At 47.3% G+C, this 20,060-nt stretch overlaps 5 protein-coding genes across 5 annotated transcripts; 4 read left to right on the top strand and 1 right to left on the bottom strand.

The window, feature by feature from the left end:
- Positions 1 to 658: 658 nt before the first annotated feature.
- On the bottom strand, positions 659 to 1,616 carry FTJAE_13654 (15-hydroxyprostaglandin dehydrogenase; the record flags this gene model as incomplete). Its single annotated transcript, XM_037346820.1, has 2 exons — positions 659 to 1,267; positions 1,332 to 1,616. The coding sequence occupies 2 exons, from the start codon at positions 1,614 to 1,616 to the stop codon at positions 659 to 661; spliced, it is 894 nt and encodes a 297-aa protein (XP_037199325.1).
- An 830-nt stretch (positions 1,617 to 2,446) lies between these two features.
- On the top strand, positions 2,447 to 4,321 carry FTJAE_13655 (sugar transporter; the record flags this gene model as incomplete). Its single annotated transcript, XM_037346821.1, has 6 exons — positions 2,447 to 2,542; positions 2,605 to 2,860; positions 2,923 to 3,120; positions 3,182 to 3,468; positions 3,534 to 3,940; positions 3,991 to 4,321. 6 exons carry the CDS (start codon positions 2,447 to 2,449, stop codon positions 4,319 to 4,321), a joined length of 1,575 nt encoding a protein of 524 aa, XP_037199326.1.
- Positions 4,322 to 5,005: 684 nt separating this feature from the next.
- FTJAE_13656 (xylosidase glycosyl hydrolase) lies at positions 5,006 to 6,649 on the top strand (the record flags this gene model as incomplete). The annotated part of the gene is made up of 1 exon (XM_037346822.1): positions 5,006 to 6,649. One exon carries the CDS (start codon positions 5,006 to 5,008, stop codon positions 6,647 to 6,649), a length of 1,644 nt encoding a protein of 547 aa, XP_037199327.1.
- A 650-nt stretch (positions 6,650 to 7,299) lies between these two features.
- FTJAE_13657 (uracil permease) lies at positions 7,300 to 9,582 on the top strand (the record flags this gene model as incomplete). Its single annotated transcript, XM_037346823.1, has 10 exons — positions 7,300 to 7,564; positions 7,629 to 7,741; positions 7,794 to 7,894; positions 7,953 to 8,130; positions 8,182 to 8,344; positions 8,400 to 8,519; positions 8,564 to 8,865; positions 8,960 to 9,051; positions 9,119 to 9,325; positions 9,396 to 9,582. 10 exons carry the CDS (start codon positions 7,300 to 7,302, stop codon positions 9,580 to 9,582), a joined length of 1,728 nt encoding a protein of 575 aa, XP_037199328.1.
- Positions 9,583 to 13,030: 3,448 nt separating this feature from the next.
- FTJAE_13658 (serine threonine kinase) lies at positions 13,031 to 19,961 on the top strand (the record flags this gene model as incomplete). Its single annotated transcript, XM_037346824.1, has 6 exons — positions 13,031 to 13,462; positions 13,520 to 15,862; positions 16,372 to 17,062; positions 17,114 to 17,648; positions 17,706 to 17,786; positions 17,864 to 19,961. The coding sequence occupies 6 exons, from the start codon at positions 13,031 to 13,033 to the stop codon at positions 19,959 to 19,961; spliced, it is 6,180 nt and encodes a 2,059-aa protein (XP_037199329.1).
- Positions 19,962 to 20,060: the final 99 nt, after the last annotated feature.

Below are 20,060 nucleotides of genomic sequence, written 5' to 3' on the forward strand. Positions count from 1 at the left end.
GGAAGCACGCCAGAATTGCCCTTTTCAGATAACTAGTGAGCTTACCCAAGGTTTAGCACACTACCGCCATTTCCAGCGATGCATGATATGATACAAGCGCCGATCAAACGCTTAAATTTCCAAATCGGGAGATTTTATCCTCAGCAACACATCATGTCTTTGAACGTCTCTTTACCATGCTATCTCAGTCGGCTCCGCAATCTAGGTCTAGCTAGATACATACCGCATTATCGTCCGGAACCTAGGAGGGGAGCCACTTTTGCTCAAGACGCGGGGAACCAGTCGGGAAGGTTCCTACTCCTCTTTCAAACTAGCTTTGTCTTCTTCATCCCTCTCAGGCCTCAGGGACCCTTGACTAACTATCTCGGTAAAGGTTCAGCGCAAGCTCCGAGTGAAGTTGATAGACAAAGGAGCTGGAAGACACCAACTGGGTATTCGGCATCTCTCTTAACTGAGACATGGCAAGTACTCCCAATGAAAGAAACAGAACAATCAAGACAAGAGCGAAAGGTGAAATCCTCTCCCTGCGGGAGTGTAGGAATGGCATTGCATATGCTGACCTTTCGTATAACACGTCTCTAATAATCCGAAAAAGACTAGTACCAGGTTGATTCAAGTTATCTCCAACAGTATTTCCTACAGACATTGATAACCCAGCTCAGACATGCCTCTTTTGTGAAAGGATCTCCCAAACCTCATCGACGCCCTTCTTCAAGCCGCTGACGGTGTGTCCCGAGCCAGAGGGCCCAACATCATTGAGAACATGGACCTCTCTTGTTTGGCCTTTTCCAACCTCCAAAACCGTTCCTCCAACATATTCATCCTTCTCAACCAGACTGAGCATTGCCAACGCAACATCCTCAGGCTCTACCCATTCGTCCTTTGCGCCATCGATCCACGCCAGCTTCTCCGGATGCTCTGTCCACAGTGGTGTTTTGATTACTCCCGGTGCAACTGCTGTCACACGGATGCTAGCCAGGTCGGTGCTTTCGGGAGGTGTCTCAAGACCTCCGAGCGACCGGACGAAATGGGATATTCCAGCCTTGGCTGCACAGTACATGGGTACCGACAAGACTGGGCCTTGTGCTGCGATAGACGAGATGTGCACTATAGATCCTGGCTTCTTGTTCTCTGTGAAATGCGCAATGGCCTGTTGGGTCGCGTAGATGGGGTGCGTCAAGTTGATGTCAAGGCTTGTGAACCGACTTGCGCTGTGCACGTCTTTTGATAACGCTGTGCCAGCTGGGTGCCAGAAGTTGGAAAACGGCTAGAAAATGTCAAGACTTGTGCTCGAACATAGACTTGATATCATAGACTTGAGGAATACTTACCGGGTCGTAGACGCCAGCACCAGGGCACACGATGTCATACCCTCCAAATTCCTTCTTAGCAACCTCAAATGCGTGATCGAGTTGATCCCATTTTGTGACATCGGTGGGCTGGTACAAAGCCTGAGAAGGGAATGCCTTCAGTAACTCGCTCGCCTCAGGCCGTAGAGCAAGGTCGGCCATGACAACATTGCATCCCCGTTCGAGGAGGACTTTGGAGAAATGATAGCATATTCCTGAGCCTGCTCCTGTGACAACAGCGGTTTTGCCTTTGACTATGAGTGACATTGTCCTTTTGTGATGTATGATTTTCGTCTAAGGTAAAAGAAGCTCGATGAATGACGGACGGTTGAAAGCAAGCTTGTGTAGATGATGCAAAAACGGGTTCGACTCTAGTCAAGTGAACTGAATGAACAGCAAGTCAGTGTTTGACTTTAAGCGACCTGAGTGGAATACCTCGCTTCGGGTCTATACCCCACATAGAGAGTGTTGGCAGCTCATGATATGACTCGGTATCTAAAGCATGCTTCCCCACGATACGTACTAACCCCGCGGGGTATTCACGTGTCATGCATATCTAAACATTAGTTCGAGGACCTGGAGGTCGGGCAGATGGAAATACGAGCAAAGGTTGCACCCAGCGCTTAAATTTCCACTTTAAGTATCGCACCAGCGTTCTTGTAACCGAACCCCGCAAAGATCCTCGATTCACCGCAAATTTTACTCAGTCAAGTCTAGTTTGTTCGCTGAGCACCAGTCCACAAACGGAAAAATAAGAGTGCCGACTCGGCTAGCGTTACCCCGGAATTCATCAGTCGGCCCCAGATTTCAAGGAGTCAGCATGCGGAGAAACAAACAGGCTTCCAAGCTTCTAACCAGTGTGAGATCTTGATTCGCCAATCAAGATGCTGATCATGTATCAAGGCCCGCAGTCCACTTTGTGTTAAGTGAATTGAAGTGGCTCTTGGCATTCAAGTACAAAAGGCGATCAGCAACCCATTTCCAGGCCACAGGTCTTGCAACACATGGTCGTGATCTTGTAAACCGTCCATAAGCATTTGCTAGCAACCTCATCAATCAAGCACAGTTTACCAGTCCTTGGTGACTGAGAGTACATCATGGGCCGAAAGTACCTTGGCGGCTCTGGAGAGAGCCTGACGGTTTGGATCAGTCTCGCAGCATCAACTGTGCTAGTCTTCTATGGCTACGATCAGGTATGAGAAGCAAGCAGACAATCCTGTAAGATGACTTCTGCTAACAAGACCGAACTCATCAGGGCGTTTTTGGTAACATTCTTGTCTCCAAAGATTTCATCGAGACCGTGGGCCATCCTTCTGTCGAGGCACAAGGAACCATGACATCTGTATACAACCTTGGCTGTTTTGGTGGCGCGCTCTCAACGCTATACACAGGTGATAAGCTTGGGCGACCCAAGTCACTCATTGTTGGAAGTTTGATCATTGCCCTCGGTGCTATTATTCAGGCGACTGTTTTTGGTCCAACACAGATGTATGTTGGTCGCGTCGTAGCAGGTAAGACCTCGGCTCCCATGTTGTCCCTTTATCAATGAAGGTTGCTAATACACATGCTTCAGGTATCGGAACTGGCATCAACACTTCGACTGCTGGCGTATGGCAGTCAGAAACAGCAAAGACTGCCAGCCGTGGCAAACTGATAATTATTCAGATGGCCAACTGTATCACAGGCTTTTCCATCTCTAATTGGTTGACACTCGGCTTCTCATTCGTACCAGGAAGCGCCAGCTGGAGATTCCCTCTCGCATTTCAGATATGTGAGTTCCGTTCTAACTGTCCTTATACACTAAATCCTCTATTGCTAATTTGCATTCCAAGTCTTCTCTGCCCTCGTCTGTCTTATGTGTCCCTTTCTCCCCGACTCTCCCCGTCTGCTCATGCGCAAGGAGAAACATGAAGAGGCTCTTGAGGTCCTGGCCGCGCTTGAAGGGCACGGTGCAACTGTGGACTCACCCTCAGTACGAACACAATATGCCATCATCAAGGATATCATGGACAAGGAACATGGTGATGAGTGTACATGGTGGCAGCTCATCACCGGGCGTGGTCCATCAGGTGCAGTAAGGAGAATGATTCTCGGCGCATGGATGCAATGCATGAACCAGGTTAGTTCCATTGTTCCCAATCTCCATTACTCAATGGTACGGAGAGGGTTGACCTAAAGTACTAGATCTCGGGCATCAACGTAACTAGTTACTACATGACATACGTCTTCATCAACGCCCTCGGCCTCAGCGAATTCATGGCCCGGGTTCTAGCTGCTGCTGGCTCGATCGACTACCTCGTCTTCTCTTTTCTCGCCTGGTTTGTCATTGAGCGTTACGGTAGACGTCAGGTCATGATGGTGTCTGCTGCCGCCTGTGCTCTCTGCTGGACCATCATCTCGATCGCCGCCTCCCAGATCGAACTCGGCAAGGGCAACCGATTCTCGTGGGGTTGCGCCGCCATCTTCGGTTTCTTTGCCTTCTTTGCGGCGTTCGGTATGGGCGTCTTGGCCGTTCCATGGCTCTATCCTACAGAGGTGAACGCTTTGGCTTTCCGGGCCAAGGGTGCTAGCTTGGCTATGGCCTCCAACTGGTAAGTCAACATCGTGCCTTCTAACAATGCCTACTAACATCATGGTTTAGGATTATGAACTACATGGTTGCTCAGATTACGCCTCCAGGTATTGCCAATCTCGGCTACCGCTTCTGGGTGATCTGGGCTGTGATCTGTGCTGCCTTCGTGCCGATCACCTACCTGTTCTACCCCGAGACTGCAAATCGCTCTTTGGAAGACATTGACCGCTTTTTCGCCGAGCACCCCGACATTTTCGTCTTCCGCAACAAGACTGCTACTCAGCTCGCAAGGCCTGACGTTTACTTTGAGGCAGATAAGGCTATCGCTGAGCAACAGAAGATCCGAGGCGAGGCGGATGAGAAGAGCATTACTAGTGCAGTCGAGAAGGAGTTTGCTTGAGAGTATAGTAGATCGTTAAGTGTTATAAGTAGATACTGCCTTGATAGACAATGCTACAGGCTCTGACATGAAAGGCCCCTTTAGTTTATATATTTAGGTAGATGCTCGATGCGACTCTATAGCCTGTTAATATACAGTCAATAAACATCATCAGGCACTTTTAAATACAGTAATGACTTACAGAAATATATAAACTAGCTATAATCTTTATAACTCTTTAAGTATAGCCTTTACGGTAGCTGCTATAGAAATAAGGCATTTCGTACCCTGTACCGAGACTGAGTTTCTTCACTTCACGTAATCATCTGTGTTCAAGACTTGCGCAACGCATTATTGGTGTAAAATTCCAGTACCCCAGCATTACGCATTGCGGGGTACTGGATTTCCTGCTCTGATCCTGGCCCAGAAGGAGAGCACAACGTAATGTGATTGGCGCGGAAAGCCTGAAGTGGGACAAGCCCTTCCAAGACTCCAAGGGCCACAGAAATTGTGAGGAGAGACGTATAGGGTATTATGCCGGGTAAATAGAGTCAACAGATCTTAGTATACTGGCAGTCTTGTTTGTCCGCAATAGCAATCTCCTACATATTTAACAGCCATTTACACATGGCAGGGCATTTTCCCTCGTTTCTCTCGGCTCACTCTTCTTGGATTTGTCTCCCATTGTAAACAATCTGTCTCCCAATGCGATCATACATATCCTCACTGCTCGTAGCCGGTCTAATGTCTGGTCTCAGTGCCGTGGGTTCGGCCAGAATGCCCCTGGACATACGTCAAGAGGAAACGTTCAACAATCCGGTCCTATTTCAAGATCTTCCAGATATAGATGTTTTTCGGGTCGGCTCTGTCTACTACTACTCGACATCGACCTTCGCCTTCAGTCCTGGGGCTCCAGTCCTGAAATCCTACGACTTGGTGAATTGGACGCCAGTAACGCACAGCGTTCCCGACGTTGCGAATTTTGGAAAAGAATACAAACTCAATGGCGACAATGACCGCGCTTATGTCAAAGGTGTTTGGGCGAGCTCAATGAGATATCGCAAGTCTGACGATAAATTCTACTGGATGGGCTGCATTCAGTCTACTGGCAAGACCTTCCTCTACACGGCTCCAGGGAATGGTGCTGCCGACAACGACGGCGAGAATGACAATTGGGAATGGACTCTTGAAGGGACCATTGACGAGTGCTTCTACGATAATGGAATCTTTTTCGATGATGACGATACCATGTACGTGACATGGGGCAACCGACAGCTCCGCGTTTCTCAGCTTTCCGATGATGGGCTGAGCGTCGTGCGGACCGAGACCATTTACGATAGTGGCGATGATTTGTATCTCGAAGGCGCCCATCTGTACAAAACCCGAGGCTACTACTGGGTGTGTCCTACGAAAGTTGCTAGCGGCCAATACATCCTTCGCTCAACTAAGCCGTTCGGCAAATACGAGGTCCGGGAGTTCTGGGATAATCTTTCTGGCCCACTCTCCAACGCCGGCTATGCTCACCAGGGCGGCATGGTGGACACTCCCGAAGGCGGCTGGCATTACCTCGCCTTCATGGATGCTTATCCTGCCGGCCGTGTTCCTGTTCTGGCCCCCATCACGTGGTCTGAGGATATCTGGCCATCGCTTGTACTCGATGCCAATGGCGGCTGGGGAGTGACATATCCTATGCCGATTCAGACAAACAAGACTGTCCCAGGTGTCGAACGTCTTGATGACTTTTCCGCATCAACCTTGCATCCAGAGTGGGAGTGGAATCATAGCCCGGACTCAGAATACTTCGAACTCGGGTCAGACGGCCTGGTTCTCAAGACTGCCTCTGTCGTTGAGGATCTCTTCAATGCACGAAACACTCTTACTCATCGTATTACAGGCCCACGATCTGTAGCGACCTGGCACCTCAATATCAGCGGTCTCACCCAAGGTGACCGAGCTGGTGCAGCCATATTCCGCGACGAATCGGCATATATAGGCGTGCACAAAGATACAAATGGTACCAAGATCGTTTTTGTGAACGAGATCAATATGAACCAGCAGTGGCAGACTGTCAATAGAGGCACGATCGCAGCAACAGGTCCCTCCATAGACGCGCACGAGATCTGGCTTCGTGTTGAAGCCGATGTGACCCCAGCTTTCGGTCTGTCTCCCGTGAGGGAAGCGCACTTCTACTATAGTCTTAACGGTGAGAACTGGAAGCAGCTCGGCACATTTGTACTCCATAATCGGTGGCAGTGGTTCACGGGCTTCCGTTTCGCGGTATTTAACTTTGCGACTGCGAAGCTGGGTGGCAAAATAAGTGTTAGGAGCTTCAAAAATGCCTTAACTTAATGCTTATCGATATATCTTGGGTCCAGGCCCTTTATCTCATTTCTATCTGTAGAGGGGAGGAACTCCGAGGAAGGTGCTGATCGCCGTCGGAAAGGGAGCATGGCCGCCGGCCGCTAGATAAACGAACCAATCATATCTTCTTACAGTGAGCTCCATATCGCCAGATCGGAGGCCGTGGGGTCGATTTGAGATCTGGAATCATGGATTGACAACTCTGGGGTGCTGTCAGTGAGAGTGTAGCTGAATCGGGTTGGTCGGCACGCGATATGAAGTCGCCTTAATTGTTTGTGAGCTGAGGATTGTTTTTCTGACACGATAAGAACAAGTAAGGCCTTCGAGTTTTAGTCACACTTCAGCGTATCACAGAAGATAACGTTCATAGATCTCACTGGCCAGGTGGTAACGGCAGCCACGAATTAGAGTTAAGTGGCGATAGAGCTAAGCTGGATCCCTTCTGGCTTATCAATAGGTCTTATGATTTATCGATTGGGGGAGATAAGCTTTACAGCGTGTTTGTTTTCGGATATCAACCCCCAGACTCCCCCCATTTAGTTCCCGTTAAAGCGCTTGGCATTTGTTTCCAACATCTCGGTTTCTAGTGCACTCATATTGATTGACTTGGTACTGCGCTTTCGCTGCCCGAATTCAAGATGCAGTCAGACGGCTCCGACACTAAAAATGGCTTCGGGGTCACTTCCGACTCCGAACCGGGGCAAGTCGGCGCAGTGAGGCGACGACGATTCGGGTTCAACTTCAGCCTCGAAGTCGACCAGGAACCGAGCTCTTTTGCAAAGTCGAAGAATTTTTCCAATGCGGATTTCGACCCGATCCCACCTTCGAAGCGAACCTGGAATTGGGGTGCCTATGTGGCTTATTGGATGGCAGATGCATGGGCTGTGTCGAACTGGGAAGTCGGTAAGCTTGCTACGTTGTTCATAGTCACAGGAAGACCGCGAATTGCTAATGTCTCGTGGCGTAGCCTCATCCATGATTGCTGTTGGACTGAGTTGGCGAATGGCAATTGGAGCCTGTGTTCTTGGTAACTTTCTCATGGGTATTGTCATTACTGTCAATGGAAGAATCGGAGCTATTGTGAGTCTCTCACTTTGTGAGTATCGCTCCTCATCGACTGACCTGTTCATAGCTCCACACTCCCTTCCCGGTTCTCTCTCGCATGCCCTTCGGCTACTACTTCAGTTACTTTGTTGTACTGTCCCGCTGTGTCCTTGCCATTGTCTGGCTCGGGTAAGTGCACTTTATCCTCTTGATACTACAAGGTGCGTGACTGACAGATGTCTTATAGTGTGCAAACCACGACTGGAGGTCAATGCATGACCGTTCTACTGACCGCCATCTGGCCGAGCTTCGCCAACATCCCGAATCACATTCCTGAATCTGAAGGTATCACCACTGCAGGCATGTGTGGATTCGTGCTCTACTTCCTCCTTCAGCTTCCCTTCTTGTGTATCCCGTACACCAAGGTACTACTCCATATACAGTTAGAGAGCTGAACACCAGGCTGATTACTACAGGTTCAATACTTCTTTGCCTTCAAGAGTATCATCGCCCCGATCGTGTTCCTGGCCGTCTTTGGCGACACATTGCACAAGGCCGGTGGAACAATCAGCCACAGCACTGTGATTTCCAAGGGCACTACCATTCACGGTGCCACTTTGGCATGGGCCTTCTTTAATAGTGAGCGAGGCAGTTCCGGTACTCTCGTTCATCCTCTAATAACTGAACAATTCAGATCTTAACGGAGTCTTGGGTAACTACTCCACGCTCGGTCTCAACATCGCCGACTTTTCGAGATATGCCAACAAGCCCAGTGCTCAGAATGTGCAGGCCATCGTTATCCCCTTTATCTTTAGTACGACTCTCCCTTTCAGGCGCCCTGCTCAAATTGCTAATTAGTGGCCTCAGCCATTGTCGGTCTCCTCGGCATTTTCACCGCAGCTGCTTCCCAATCTGCGTACGGCGAGGTTCTCTGGAACCCCATTGATATCATCAACTTGTGGATGAAATCGGGTTCCTCCGGTGGTCGTGCTGCAGCTGCATTCGCCGCCATCGGCCTGATTATCGTGACTCTCGGTATCAACATCTCCGCCAACTCAATTAGTGCCGCCAATGATTTGATGGCTTTTGCTCCCCGGTATATCAATATCCGACGTGGCCAAATTCTTGCCGCCATAATTGGTAGCTGGGCTTTTGTTCCGGTAAGTAAATGCAACTGGTACCTTTGATGCTACGACATCCCAGTCTCCCAAAACTCCGAGCTCGGTTAACTAAATGATTGACCTAATGCTGCAGTGGAAAATCCTGGCATCGGCTCAAAAGTTCATCGCCTTCCTCAACGGCTATACGATTTTCCTGGGTCCCATGACATCTATCCTCATGACAGAGTGCGTCCCTCTAAACCTTTGCGTGTGATAACTCTGTAAAGGTCCACTGACTCTAATCCTTTTCCAGTTACTACATTCTCCGCCGCGGCAAAGTCTCGGTCCCAGACATGTACGATTTCCACGGCATCTACCGCTACTCGCAGAAATGGGGAAGCAACTGGCGTGCTGTGGTTGCCTTCTTCATCGGCTGCACTCCTCCTCTTCCTGGCTTTATCGATAACATTGTCCAAGCGGGCGGTGGCCATACCGGTGTCTCGCTAGGAGGTCAACACCTGTAAGTCTAATATTCCATCCTGCCCCTAGTCTTGTCTGAACATGCATTCTGACTGAAGTATAAATAATAGCTTCTACATCGGCTATGTTTACTCTTTTATATCTGCTGGCGTCTTCTACTATATCCTTAACCACTTTTTCCCAGCCCCTGAAAGTATGGTAGAGTTTGCTATAACTGGAGAGGACATTATTGCTGCTCAGGACGCCAAGAACTTGGAAAGAAAGCAAGATGGGTTTTTAACTAAGGAGTCTGCTTAGATATATCCTTAGAGTATAGAAGGTTTTACAAATTGTCTAACTGTGTTTTCTTTAAGAATATAAATATCTTCAACTCTTAATTTACTACTAAGGCCTTAAGTGTAAGGCTCGCTTTTCCTTACGTTCCCACCACCCAAGCCCAAAAACTGTACTAACTGTAAGAATAAATATTACCACTACAGCGATCCAAAGCTCCTGATGGATGCGTAGCGTATAGCTACGGTCGCTGGTTTTAGGCTGGGCTGAAGGTTCAAACCACACAAGTGTAGTGCTGAAGAAGGACTGTTGTTTAATATGCCTATCAGTCAGCACAATGAAGCCTCCTTGGCTCTTATCTGTAATGGATTGTGGAAGTAATGGATGGGGAATTACGCACCAGGACCAGACTGGCGGGCAGGTAGAACATTGCCACAACTGTAGTGATACGTATAATGCGCGAATCCTGATATGTCTTGTTTGCCAGTGAAGCCATAGTCTTCGTTTCCATCGAATCATTCTCAGCGATCTGGGTGAGTTGAAGACTGTTATATTGTTGAATTTGCTGTGAGTTCAGACTAAGTATATCATCGAACTGTTACTCTCTTGTGTTAGTGTATACTAATATCTAGTACCGCTTCTTCTAAGTGTTAAAAACAATTCCTGGGACTCCTCACCATTACTCGTATATCTTTAGAAGTAGCAAGGAGCTTTTGGACTGTCTGCCTATAGTTCTTTAACTCGATTGTGACGTTGTGAATCTCGCGTTGAAACTCGCAGTGAAGAGTCATTGGTATAAAATTGGTGGCCGCTTTCGCTAGGGCATGTTCATGCCTGCTAATTTTTAAAGTCGTCTCCAACGTATTGGAAAGGATAGCGTTGGCATGATGCAGTTTCTTGCGAAGGAATAGAATGTCCTGTTTAGATGAAAATGTGACTTGGAAGTTCTGAGGCTTCTTGGACAGCGATACTGTATCAAACTGGGGTATCGTTAGCTCGAAACAAGATATGAAGGAGTAATCTTATGGGTTAACATACTGACTCCTTGAGACTGTCTGCGATATAGTTTAAGTAATCTCTATAGTTCAGAGTAGCCAAATCGAGGTATTTAAGATGCAAATACATAGGATGCTCGGCGGCTTCGTGTTTCTCCCTCGTGTCATGCTTAGCTAGAGGGTGAATGATGACCCAGTCAGAGAGCCCTCTAATGAAGTCATATCTATGATATAGGGCAGAGAGACGGCAAGACCATGGATCCTGTAAATCACGCCCATGGAGTTCAAAATATCGAAGGTTGTATCCGATGCCTAATTCGCAGTAAGCTATCCGATTCAATATACCTATAGAGCGAAGCATCTCACTGGCAGTCATGTATTTGCTCTCTGCTGGCAGGCATGTGTCTGGAGACGTTTGAGAAATCACAGGCTCGTCTTTTGATCCCGTTGAGAAATTAAAATGACAAGACATAAAGTCTTCGTCCTGCGAGCTCCACTTTCGTCTAAAGCTCATTACAATTTTCAGAAAGTGAGGTGACATGTGGAGAAAATTGTATATCCTCCAGAACATCTCGGGTGTGATGTTGATCCGGCTCCATGAGTTTAGGCGATCGAGAACTCTAAATGATACGGGATTAGTGCCTTGCTTGTTGTGAAGTATATAGAACCTCAAAGTTCAAGCGTACAAGATTCTGTTTGAAGGCAAACGTGGTTTATCCTGAGATTTCTTAGTTAAATGAACGAAATAACGTAGTCTTGAAAAGTTTGACCTCCAGTGCCTGTTTCAAAGAATCAAGGCTTTGAATGCTTTGTAAAGTATTGTTCTGCTCGATTTCACTTTGATCAGGTGGAGCTGAATTGTGGCGTTGCCGAGGTGAGAAGACTATATGCATAAGAGCCTTGTCTGCATCTTCAACAAATATTTCAGATATAATAGCTTCAAACTTGGATCTTCCGGGAACCCCATCTTGCTGTAAGCTGCCACTCAGCACCATACTTAGCTTCTGGAATGAAGGGCAAGAAAAAAAACAGTCAACGACTCAAATGGTAAAACATTGAGAGGATAGCCGTCGGGCAAGAATATGCGAGGCCAAATTTCTATTTACGATTTTGTTAGTTCCAATGCAGCCAGGCAGTGCAGTTTGACAAGTAAAGAGGCTGTGTATGTATGTGTTTTCAGGGTGGGGTAGGACCAGATACTCTAGACCAATTGCTCAATTTGTGGATTCGTGGAAAGACCGGATGGGGAATGATAGAAGAACAGGTCAGTATGTCATAAGGACTTAGATAATTTACTTAAACTCCTAGAACTGAAATGGCTAATATTTATATCAAGAGATTTATCATTATGGGCTGCCTGGCTATTTTCTGTCCCCCAAATTACTGCATACGGTAGCTCTTCGGCTTTGCAGATCACTTTCCATGCTATCTAGGGCGCCTCGTACATGCATGAAAATACCAGCATGCAGCTACAAATCAGGCTGTAATACTGTAGGCTGCAGTTGACGCCCAACGCAAGTTGATGCCTAACGGGTTACTTGTTCCGAACAGTGCATAATTTCATTACAATGATCTTTCTTTTATTAGTTGCGCGTAGTTTATAGTGAGAACCAACCACTACAAGATGGCAGACGAAATCACCCGGCTTGAAGCACAGTACGTCAACAAGTCTAAACTTGAGAGCTTACTGCAATCACTCTTCGGCTCGACTTATGAGGTAAATGTATGTGCAATATTTCCTTTTTTCTGCAATTTCTTCCTCGGCTTCTGTGTTAAAGCTCAGTGGCTAATCGAGATGGACTTTGTGTTACAGGAAGGACGAGGCATTATTGAAGTCACGGCTGCCAGGCAGCTCACACGCGTGAGTACACAAAATCTACACTCATGCGAAAAAAAAACTAGCTTACAGTTGTTATAGGATGAAATCAAGTCTGTAACGAACAATGCATAGTCTAGAGTTTGCATTCGTTTTGGCTGGCTGGTATAGGATTCGTGTGCGCTATTGTCAGGGAATTTTATCAATGCATTGCTAGTTTTGTTGAATTCACAGAATCTATCAATTATTCATCCCAAGCTGTGCGCATAACCCTAACTACTAATGTGCTTGACAACAGAAAGACTCTATGTATTAGCGGGAGGAACACGCTGCGTACCGTCACTGGAGAAATGGCGGCAAGTCACCGTAATCAACCAGTGTATGAAGGAGGGTAGAGGAAACAATTCTAACCTATAGAAAGCTCGGGTATGCTAAGTTGCACACGTGTCACTGCGGGGTTTCTATGTCTGACAATCACAACGAGCCTCATTTCTGTTCAGCATGTCAGCCAATGATTCTCAGTGGTAGTTTAATCCAGGGATCGCTCATTTAAGCCACTGTCATTGTTTAAATGGATCAGCTTAAGACCAATATCAAGCGTTTACGTCGAAAAAATGCATCGCAACGATGGTACATACCCGAAAGATCCCTCTTGGCAGTCATGACCGAGGACGCCATCAACAATACCTTGGAGAGATCGACTATACCCTCTCACCAGCACGCCGAGACTCTGCAAAGAGTAGTTGAAAGCGGCAGAAGGATTTACTCAATTTTGGCACTGCTGGACTTCTATCAGTATCTGGCCAACTTCATTGAAGGTGACCAACTCGACGACGCTAAGCTCCCTTTTAGAATCGATACACTCCAAACTCTTGAGATCCCTGAAGACGATGCCAAAGACTTTGAGAACAAACAGTGGGAGCTTCTTGCGCCTGTATTTCGTCGCGGTACTCTCAATAAACGTCTTGATGAGAGCCTCATCCTCCCTTTCACCCAAGAGAAGAGAATCGGTAAAGGTGCATTTGGCACAGTCTATGAGACCGTCCTTGATCCTAATCACCAACTACTTTCAGGCGAATTTTTTCCGCAAGTTGTATGTGCTTGACCTAGAATACCCTGACATTAAATTAAAGCTAATGCTGCACCTAAGGTAGCTAGAAAGGAGTTCCACATCAAGGGCCACCATCACAAAGAGCTTGAGAACCTGTCAATTCTCAACCATCTCAAACATGCCAACATTGTTGAACTTTTGGGGTCCTTTACAAGCGGAGACTTACACAACCTGTTCTTTCCCTTAGCAAGCGATGGTAATCTCTATGATGTTTTGTCATCAGATCGCCAAGCAGATTTATTCGCCTCTTCTGAAACAATGCTCGTTGAACTTGCTGCTTTATCCTCTGCTATCGAGCACGTTCATGATTTTTCCAAGGAAAACCTCGATCTGGAGTTGATTGGCTGTCACCATGATCTCCGTCCCCGCAACATTCTCGTTTCAGGCAGCAAGCTAATACTGGCTGACTTCGGCCTCTCAACGCTCAAGCCATCTTCACAAAACTCAGAGACTCCGTTCAAGCACAATGGTGACGATTATTTGGCTCCTGAGTGCGAAGACTGGGACAACAGCTTTGTCCCTGGTAAGGTTCATCGATCTGCTGATATATGGTCTTTTGGGTGCATTATGGCCGAGATTGTTACGTACCTTGTCTCAGGTCGTGAGGGAGTTGAAGAGTTTAGACAAAAGAGGAAACACAAAGTTCGAAACTGGACATTCTATCAATTTCACCAAGGCCTTGATCGACCAAGCGACGCAGTACATCAATGGTTATCGGACCTTGAGACTACAGGCCCTACATGCACTGCGTTGCTTGTCAAGAGTATATGCCAAACAATAGCTATCAACCAAGCCTTAAGACCTACAGCTAGTAGTGTCACCTGCAAGCTTCGATTTATAGCTGTACACGAAATATCAGTATCGATCAACGAATTATTCAGGCAACTGAAACACGCAGCACCATCTATAGACATGTCCCTCGAACGCGAAAGGTTTCGGGCTTGGCAACATGCCATTGGCCTGGATGACCTGAAAGGGAAACTGTCTCAGCCCAAAGGCAGCGGATCAAGCGACGAGAGTACCATGACACAGTATAGTGGAATAATGGAAAGTTTGCGTCGCCTTAGAGAAGACCTGCAAGACAGACTTTCTAGAGGACTGGACTCACAGCGCTTGGACTTGTCACGCCTGGTGAGGCTACAGGATGAGTTGCACTACTTCCTAGATCAACAACAGAAGAATGCATCACAAGCGTACTTCCTTGTCTCTCTGCTGAGCGGCCAGGACGCAGCTCTAGGCACCCTCAACGAAGATGGCGACCAGACCCTTGGAGCAATCAGCCATGACTTGCGTATGCGAGCCAATATAAGATACATCAACAGCCTGCTGGTTTCAGAGTCTGTTGGGGGTCAAGACCCCCCACGAAGCGGATTTGAACCTCTACTCTCAAACCAGACTATTCTTATCGATCCTAGCAGAATCCCGAAGTTGAAGCCAATCGGTGACCATCACTTTGGATCCGGGCTTCTAGAGAAGAGTGACTCGGATACTATAGTGAGCCGCCCCATATGGGTTGAGTGGCGCAGATACGAACATCATGGTGCTAGTGAAGATACTATGGCCAAGTTGTACGCTCGGGCTACTCAGACCGCCAATCTGTTATCCCAGAAAAAGCCCGATTCATTTCGAACGCTTGACTGCCTGGGACTCTTCCATGAGCCATCAAGAGGTGCCTTCGGCCTACTCTTTGAATTCCCTCCTTATTCCAGCAACCCCCCCCATGCCCTGACTGGTACGCTAACCGGTCATGGCAACGGTGCTCTTCTCGGAGGCACAGTCACGCTGGACAACAGGAATAAGCCTGTTGTCATGACTCTGCGCGATCGGCTCCAAAAGGATAATCCCACTTCAACCCACTCACGTGCTGCGACTGCGGCGCCCGACCTTGATGACAAGTTTAAACTAGCAGCAACACTGGCAACGTCATTATTTGAGTTGCACACTGTTGGATGGTTGCATAAGAGTTTGACGAGCTCCAACATCGTATTCTTCCCTTCATTTACGTTGCTACCAGATTCTTTCGGCAAAGACACCGATGTTACAGAGCACGGCTGGGCTGCTAACAGCCAATCAATACGAGAACCCTACCTTGTAGGCTTTAATCACAGTAGACCAGATGACCCTACGACATTTACCTCTGGTCTCACAGATTCAGAGTCAAGACACTACCAGCACCCAGCGTATCTGAAAGCCGGTGTTAGCTACCGTTTGGAGTTTGACTATTATAGTCTGGGGATTCTTCTCCTCGAGATCGGCTTTTGGAAGCCGTTTAGTAAGATCACCAAGGATTGGAGCGGCTCATTTGAAGAGCGCCGGCAGAGACTACTCACAAACCGTGTGCCGAAGCTCGCTCAGCATATGGGGCGTGATTATAGTGAAGCAGTACGCTGTTGTCTGTCCAGTGACTTCCAAGGACCGGTCAGCGAAGAGAATACTAGCGAGCGAGGGACTCAATTACATTTTCGAAAGAGGGTTGTTGCAAAATTGTCGAAGTATTTCACATAACTTTAAAGGTAACTTAGATCAAATAGCTGGATTTAAATGCGATGTGCTGACTTTGTGACCTAATGATGAAATAATTCCAGTGTCAGAGTCTTTTCAGTATACCTTTAAGCAGTAGACTTCTAGCAGTAGTAGCTGTGCCACTGTCTCAGATGAGCTGTGGCCCAATCATGTCTCGACACATGCGTCCCTAGGCAGAAGTGCAAATCCAGTTGCTTACGCTGTACTCCTAGTTCAGGCTCGTCCTATCCCGCAATCTTGAAACTTTAAGGCATTTTCCATCTCTCTGTGATCACCGAGAGTAAAATGGCTTCTACTTTACTAGGTTCCCTTTGGGTAAGATTCTCCACTTGTTCATTATTGTAAATACCCTAGGCTAACTCTAAAAGTCGGCGGCGGAGGAGTGTTCAAAACTTGAAGATGATGACATTTTCCTTGAACAACAAAATGGAATGTTGTACTTCTCGCAGACGAAAAGTACACAGACTCCCGATCATCTTATTCTTAGTCTAACTCATTCCACGTTTCTCAGCTCTCGGCTTTTCTCCAGCGAGGGGGTTTCTCAACACTCTAATTCTACCTCAGGATGGAACCTGATTACATTTCTTGCTGTCGTCCAAAAACTAGAGATTAAAATCTTGCCAGTCGCATGGGAGCCTGGGAGGCAATTAATTGGGAGAGGTGGAACAAGCCAGATCAACCAGTCTGTCGTAACCCTCCAGGCGAGCTTTGCCTTCAAGCGTGTTTCTGAGGAGGACCGGCTCAATAAGACGGAGGAGGACATATACCGGTGTCTTATCAATGAAGTGTTGGTTCTTTGCCATCCTCGCGTTCGCGGCCACAGCAATATCCTTGACCTGCAAGGTGTATGCTGGGATGTGTCGCCAGAGAACCAAGATGCAGCCTCTCCAGACTTGGAAAAGCAATATAGAATCTGGCCAGTCCTGGTATTCGAGAAGTCACAGCTCGGAGACTTGTTCGACTTTGCAGGTCGACCCAATACCCAAAAGCTCACAATAATGGAGCGATGGATGATCTGCCTTGACATCGGAAAGGCGATAGCACACATGCAATCCAGCAGTAAGTGTGAACCTTTTCAGTAACTAGTATAAGAGCTAAAGGTATACGAAGATGTTATCCATGGAGATATAAAGCCGCAAAATATTCTCATCTTCAAACGCGACGAGGGGTTCACTGCCAAGGTTGCCGACTTTGGCTACTCAGCTTGGTATGCCTCAGATGACAAGCACATTGTGCTTCCTCGGTCTCCTCTATGGCATGCTCCGGAAATCGATGAGTACCCTGAGTTCAATTTGAGAATGGCACTCCAGACAGATGTCTATTCATTTGGCCTAGTCTGTCTATGGTTCATGTTTTACAGCTACTTGTCGGGAAACCCCCCACTTCCTGGCCTGGATCTATCTACTCCATTGCTGCACTCCGACAACCCCAAGGAAAGGTCTCTTCAACTTCTATCCCGTCTCAAGTCTTCGAATAACAGCAACGTTTCTTTGAGCCAACTTGTAGAGCATGTACTGTGCCAAGAAAGTGGACTGGATCTTATTTTCAAAAACAGTATCTTATGTTTTTTCCAAGGATGTCTCGATCCAGATACGAATGTGCGAAGCCCTGACGTACAGAGCTCACTACAATGGGCCGTTAACTCGTGAGTAGCAGACCCCACATCTTGCGAAATGCACAATTTTCTAATGGTAGATCTCAGAGATACAGCTGACTTGCGAGTCACTTTGACTGAGATGTATTTCCCCACTGAGAACGATTTCAAGGCAAGTCTGACTATAAGGTACGGGAGGTCTGTTCTAATACTCGGCAGCTTGAACCTTCACTCCATGAATTGTACTCTTCCGACTATCGAGTAAGATCTTGCATCCGCCACCAGTTGGAAGAAATAGTCAGATCAAAGCCAGAGACGCGACTATCACAACAGCTGAAGATTTGTTACCAACTCGAATTTGGACGTCCAGACTCAGCAACTAAGGTTATGTCTCTGTATGATGGTAAACCCCATGAGACGCGTCTGAACCCAGGTCTGGGAACCAATGGTCCAGGCGTATCATTGTTCGAACAGCAGGTTGCTGATGGCTACCTTTCCCCTGCACGTTCCCTCATTCAGAAATATGTCAACGATGGTGTTCTGGATACAGCCCAACGCACGATTGAAGCTGACATCGAGAGTCTTAGAAAGATACCAGAGACGCGATTTCTTGTGGCTCTGCTGAAGTCAAATCTTTCACTAGTCTTCGGAGCTCAGGGACAATGGAATAAAGCTGAAAACCTAGAGATTGAGTTCCAGAAGGAGCAGGCGAATCTCTTGGGTAATCGCAATAGAGCATGGCTGGGTAGAACGTTGAATCTGGCGTACATCTACAACCATCAAGGTCTTTCAAAAAAGGCCGAGGAGCTTAGTTTACAAGCCCTTGAAACCTCAAATGAGATACTCACCAAGGAACATCCTGACATGCAGCTAGTAATGCTCACCCTAGCATCGACTTACTGGAGTCAGGACCGCTGGGATGAAGCATATGAACTACAGCGAAGAGTCATAGCAATCAGAAAAAGGACCCTTGGTGAAGATCATCCCGATACGTTGAGTAGCATGAACGAACTTGCGACTACATACTGGGCCCAAGGACACTGGATCGAAGCTGAGAAATATGCAAGAGAAATCGTCGAGACCAGTAAGACCGTGCTAGGTCAAGAGGACCCCCATTTCTTGGATCTCTTATCAAACCTAGCTTCGATCTACAGGGATATTGGTTGGTGGGACAAAGCTGAAGATCTCGAGTTCGGCATTCTGGAAACCAGGCTGAAGGTCTCTGGCCCAGAACACCCACATACGTTGGCAAGCATGGTCAACTTGGCATCCACATATGCGAAACGGGATCGATCGGATGAAGCACTTAATTTAGTAACGAACGCGTTGGAGATAAGTGAGAGAACACGGGGTCCAGAGCACCCTCATACTCTTAGTACCGCCATGGTGCTAGCTTCATTGTTGCAAGTCCAAGATGAGCTGGAGAAGGCAGAAAAGCTCATGATTACGACGATGGAGACTTTGAAGAGGCTTCAAGGTCAACATCATTCATTGACCTTGCTGGCGATGGAGAGTTTATGTTCACTCTACCTGGACCAAGCTCGGTGGGAAGAAGCTGAAACGCTGGGCCAAGAGGTCGTGGATACAAGTAAAGAACAACTCGGAGAGGATCACCCTCGCACCTTGATGACAATTTCAACCTCAGCAAAGGTCTATCGCGATCAAGGCAAGTGGGAAAGTGCAGAGAAGATAGACTCGGAAGTCTTGGACAAAGCTGTCAAAACGCTGGGAGAAGAACATCCTGAGACTATGACCATTATGGCAAACTTGGCTATTTCTTACTGGGGTCTTAAGAAACTAGATGAGGCAGAAGCATTGGAGATCAAAGTTCTCGAAATGAAGAGGAGGATCTTGGGAAATGGCCATCCGTCAACATTGACCAGCATTGACAACCTGGCAGCTACATATGTTGATCAGGGCCGTTGGGCGGAGGCTGAAGAGCTAGAGTTGGAACTATTCACCACCAAAGCAAAAACACTGAACGAAGACTTTTCAGTTGCAAGAACAACTGCAGAGACTGAAGCGATGCTGTTTTGGGATTATGACGATATTGAAGAGTCAGAAAGGCTGTGGCATATAGCTATAGAGACGAGAGGGAGAATTCTGGGCAAAGACCACTACTTTACAGTACATACTATGGAAAGACTTTTAGCTAGATATCAAGAGGATGGGCGGTCGAAAGACAGTGAACAGCTGGCAGAGCAGATTCGGGAGCTAAAGAAAGGTCAGAGAGAAGATAGCCCTTCAACGAATGCGGCGGCGCGACAAGGGGGGTTACTAGGCTTACTACCAGAGTATACGGATAAGGTTGACAGAGAGGTACTGAAGGACCTGGGGTTAGAGGTCCAGCTTAAATATAGATAACTATGGCTAAAAACCTAATATTTACTATATAAAGAGATGTTTTACCTCTATAATTCCACCCTCATTCAGACATAATCATTGCCATAAATCCTTTCGAAG

This window comes from Fusarium tjaetaba, assembly GCF_013396195.1.
Source record: "Fusarium tjaetaba strain NRRL 66243 chromosome Unknown NRRL66243_c0000449, whole genome shotgun sequence".
Taxonomy (NCBI): domain Eukaryota; kingdom Fungi; phylum Ascomycota; class Sordariomycetes; order Hypocreales; family Nectriaceae; genus Fusarium; species Fusarium tjaetaba.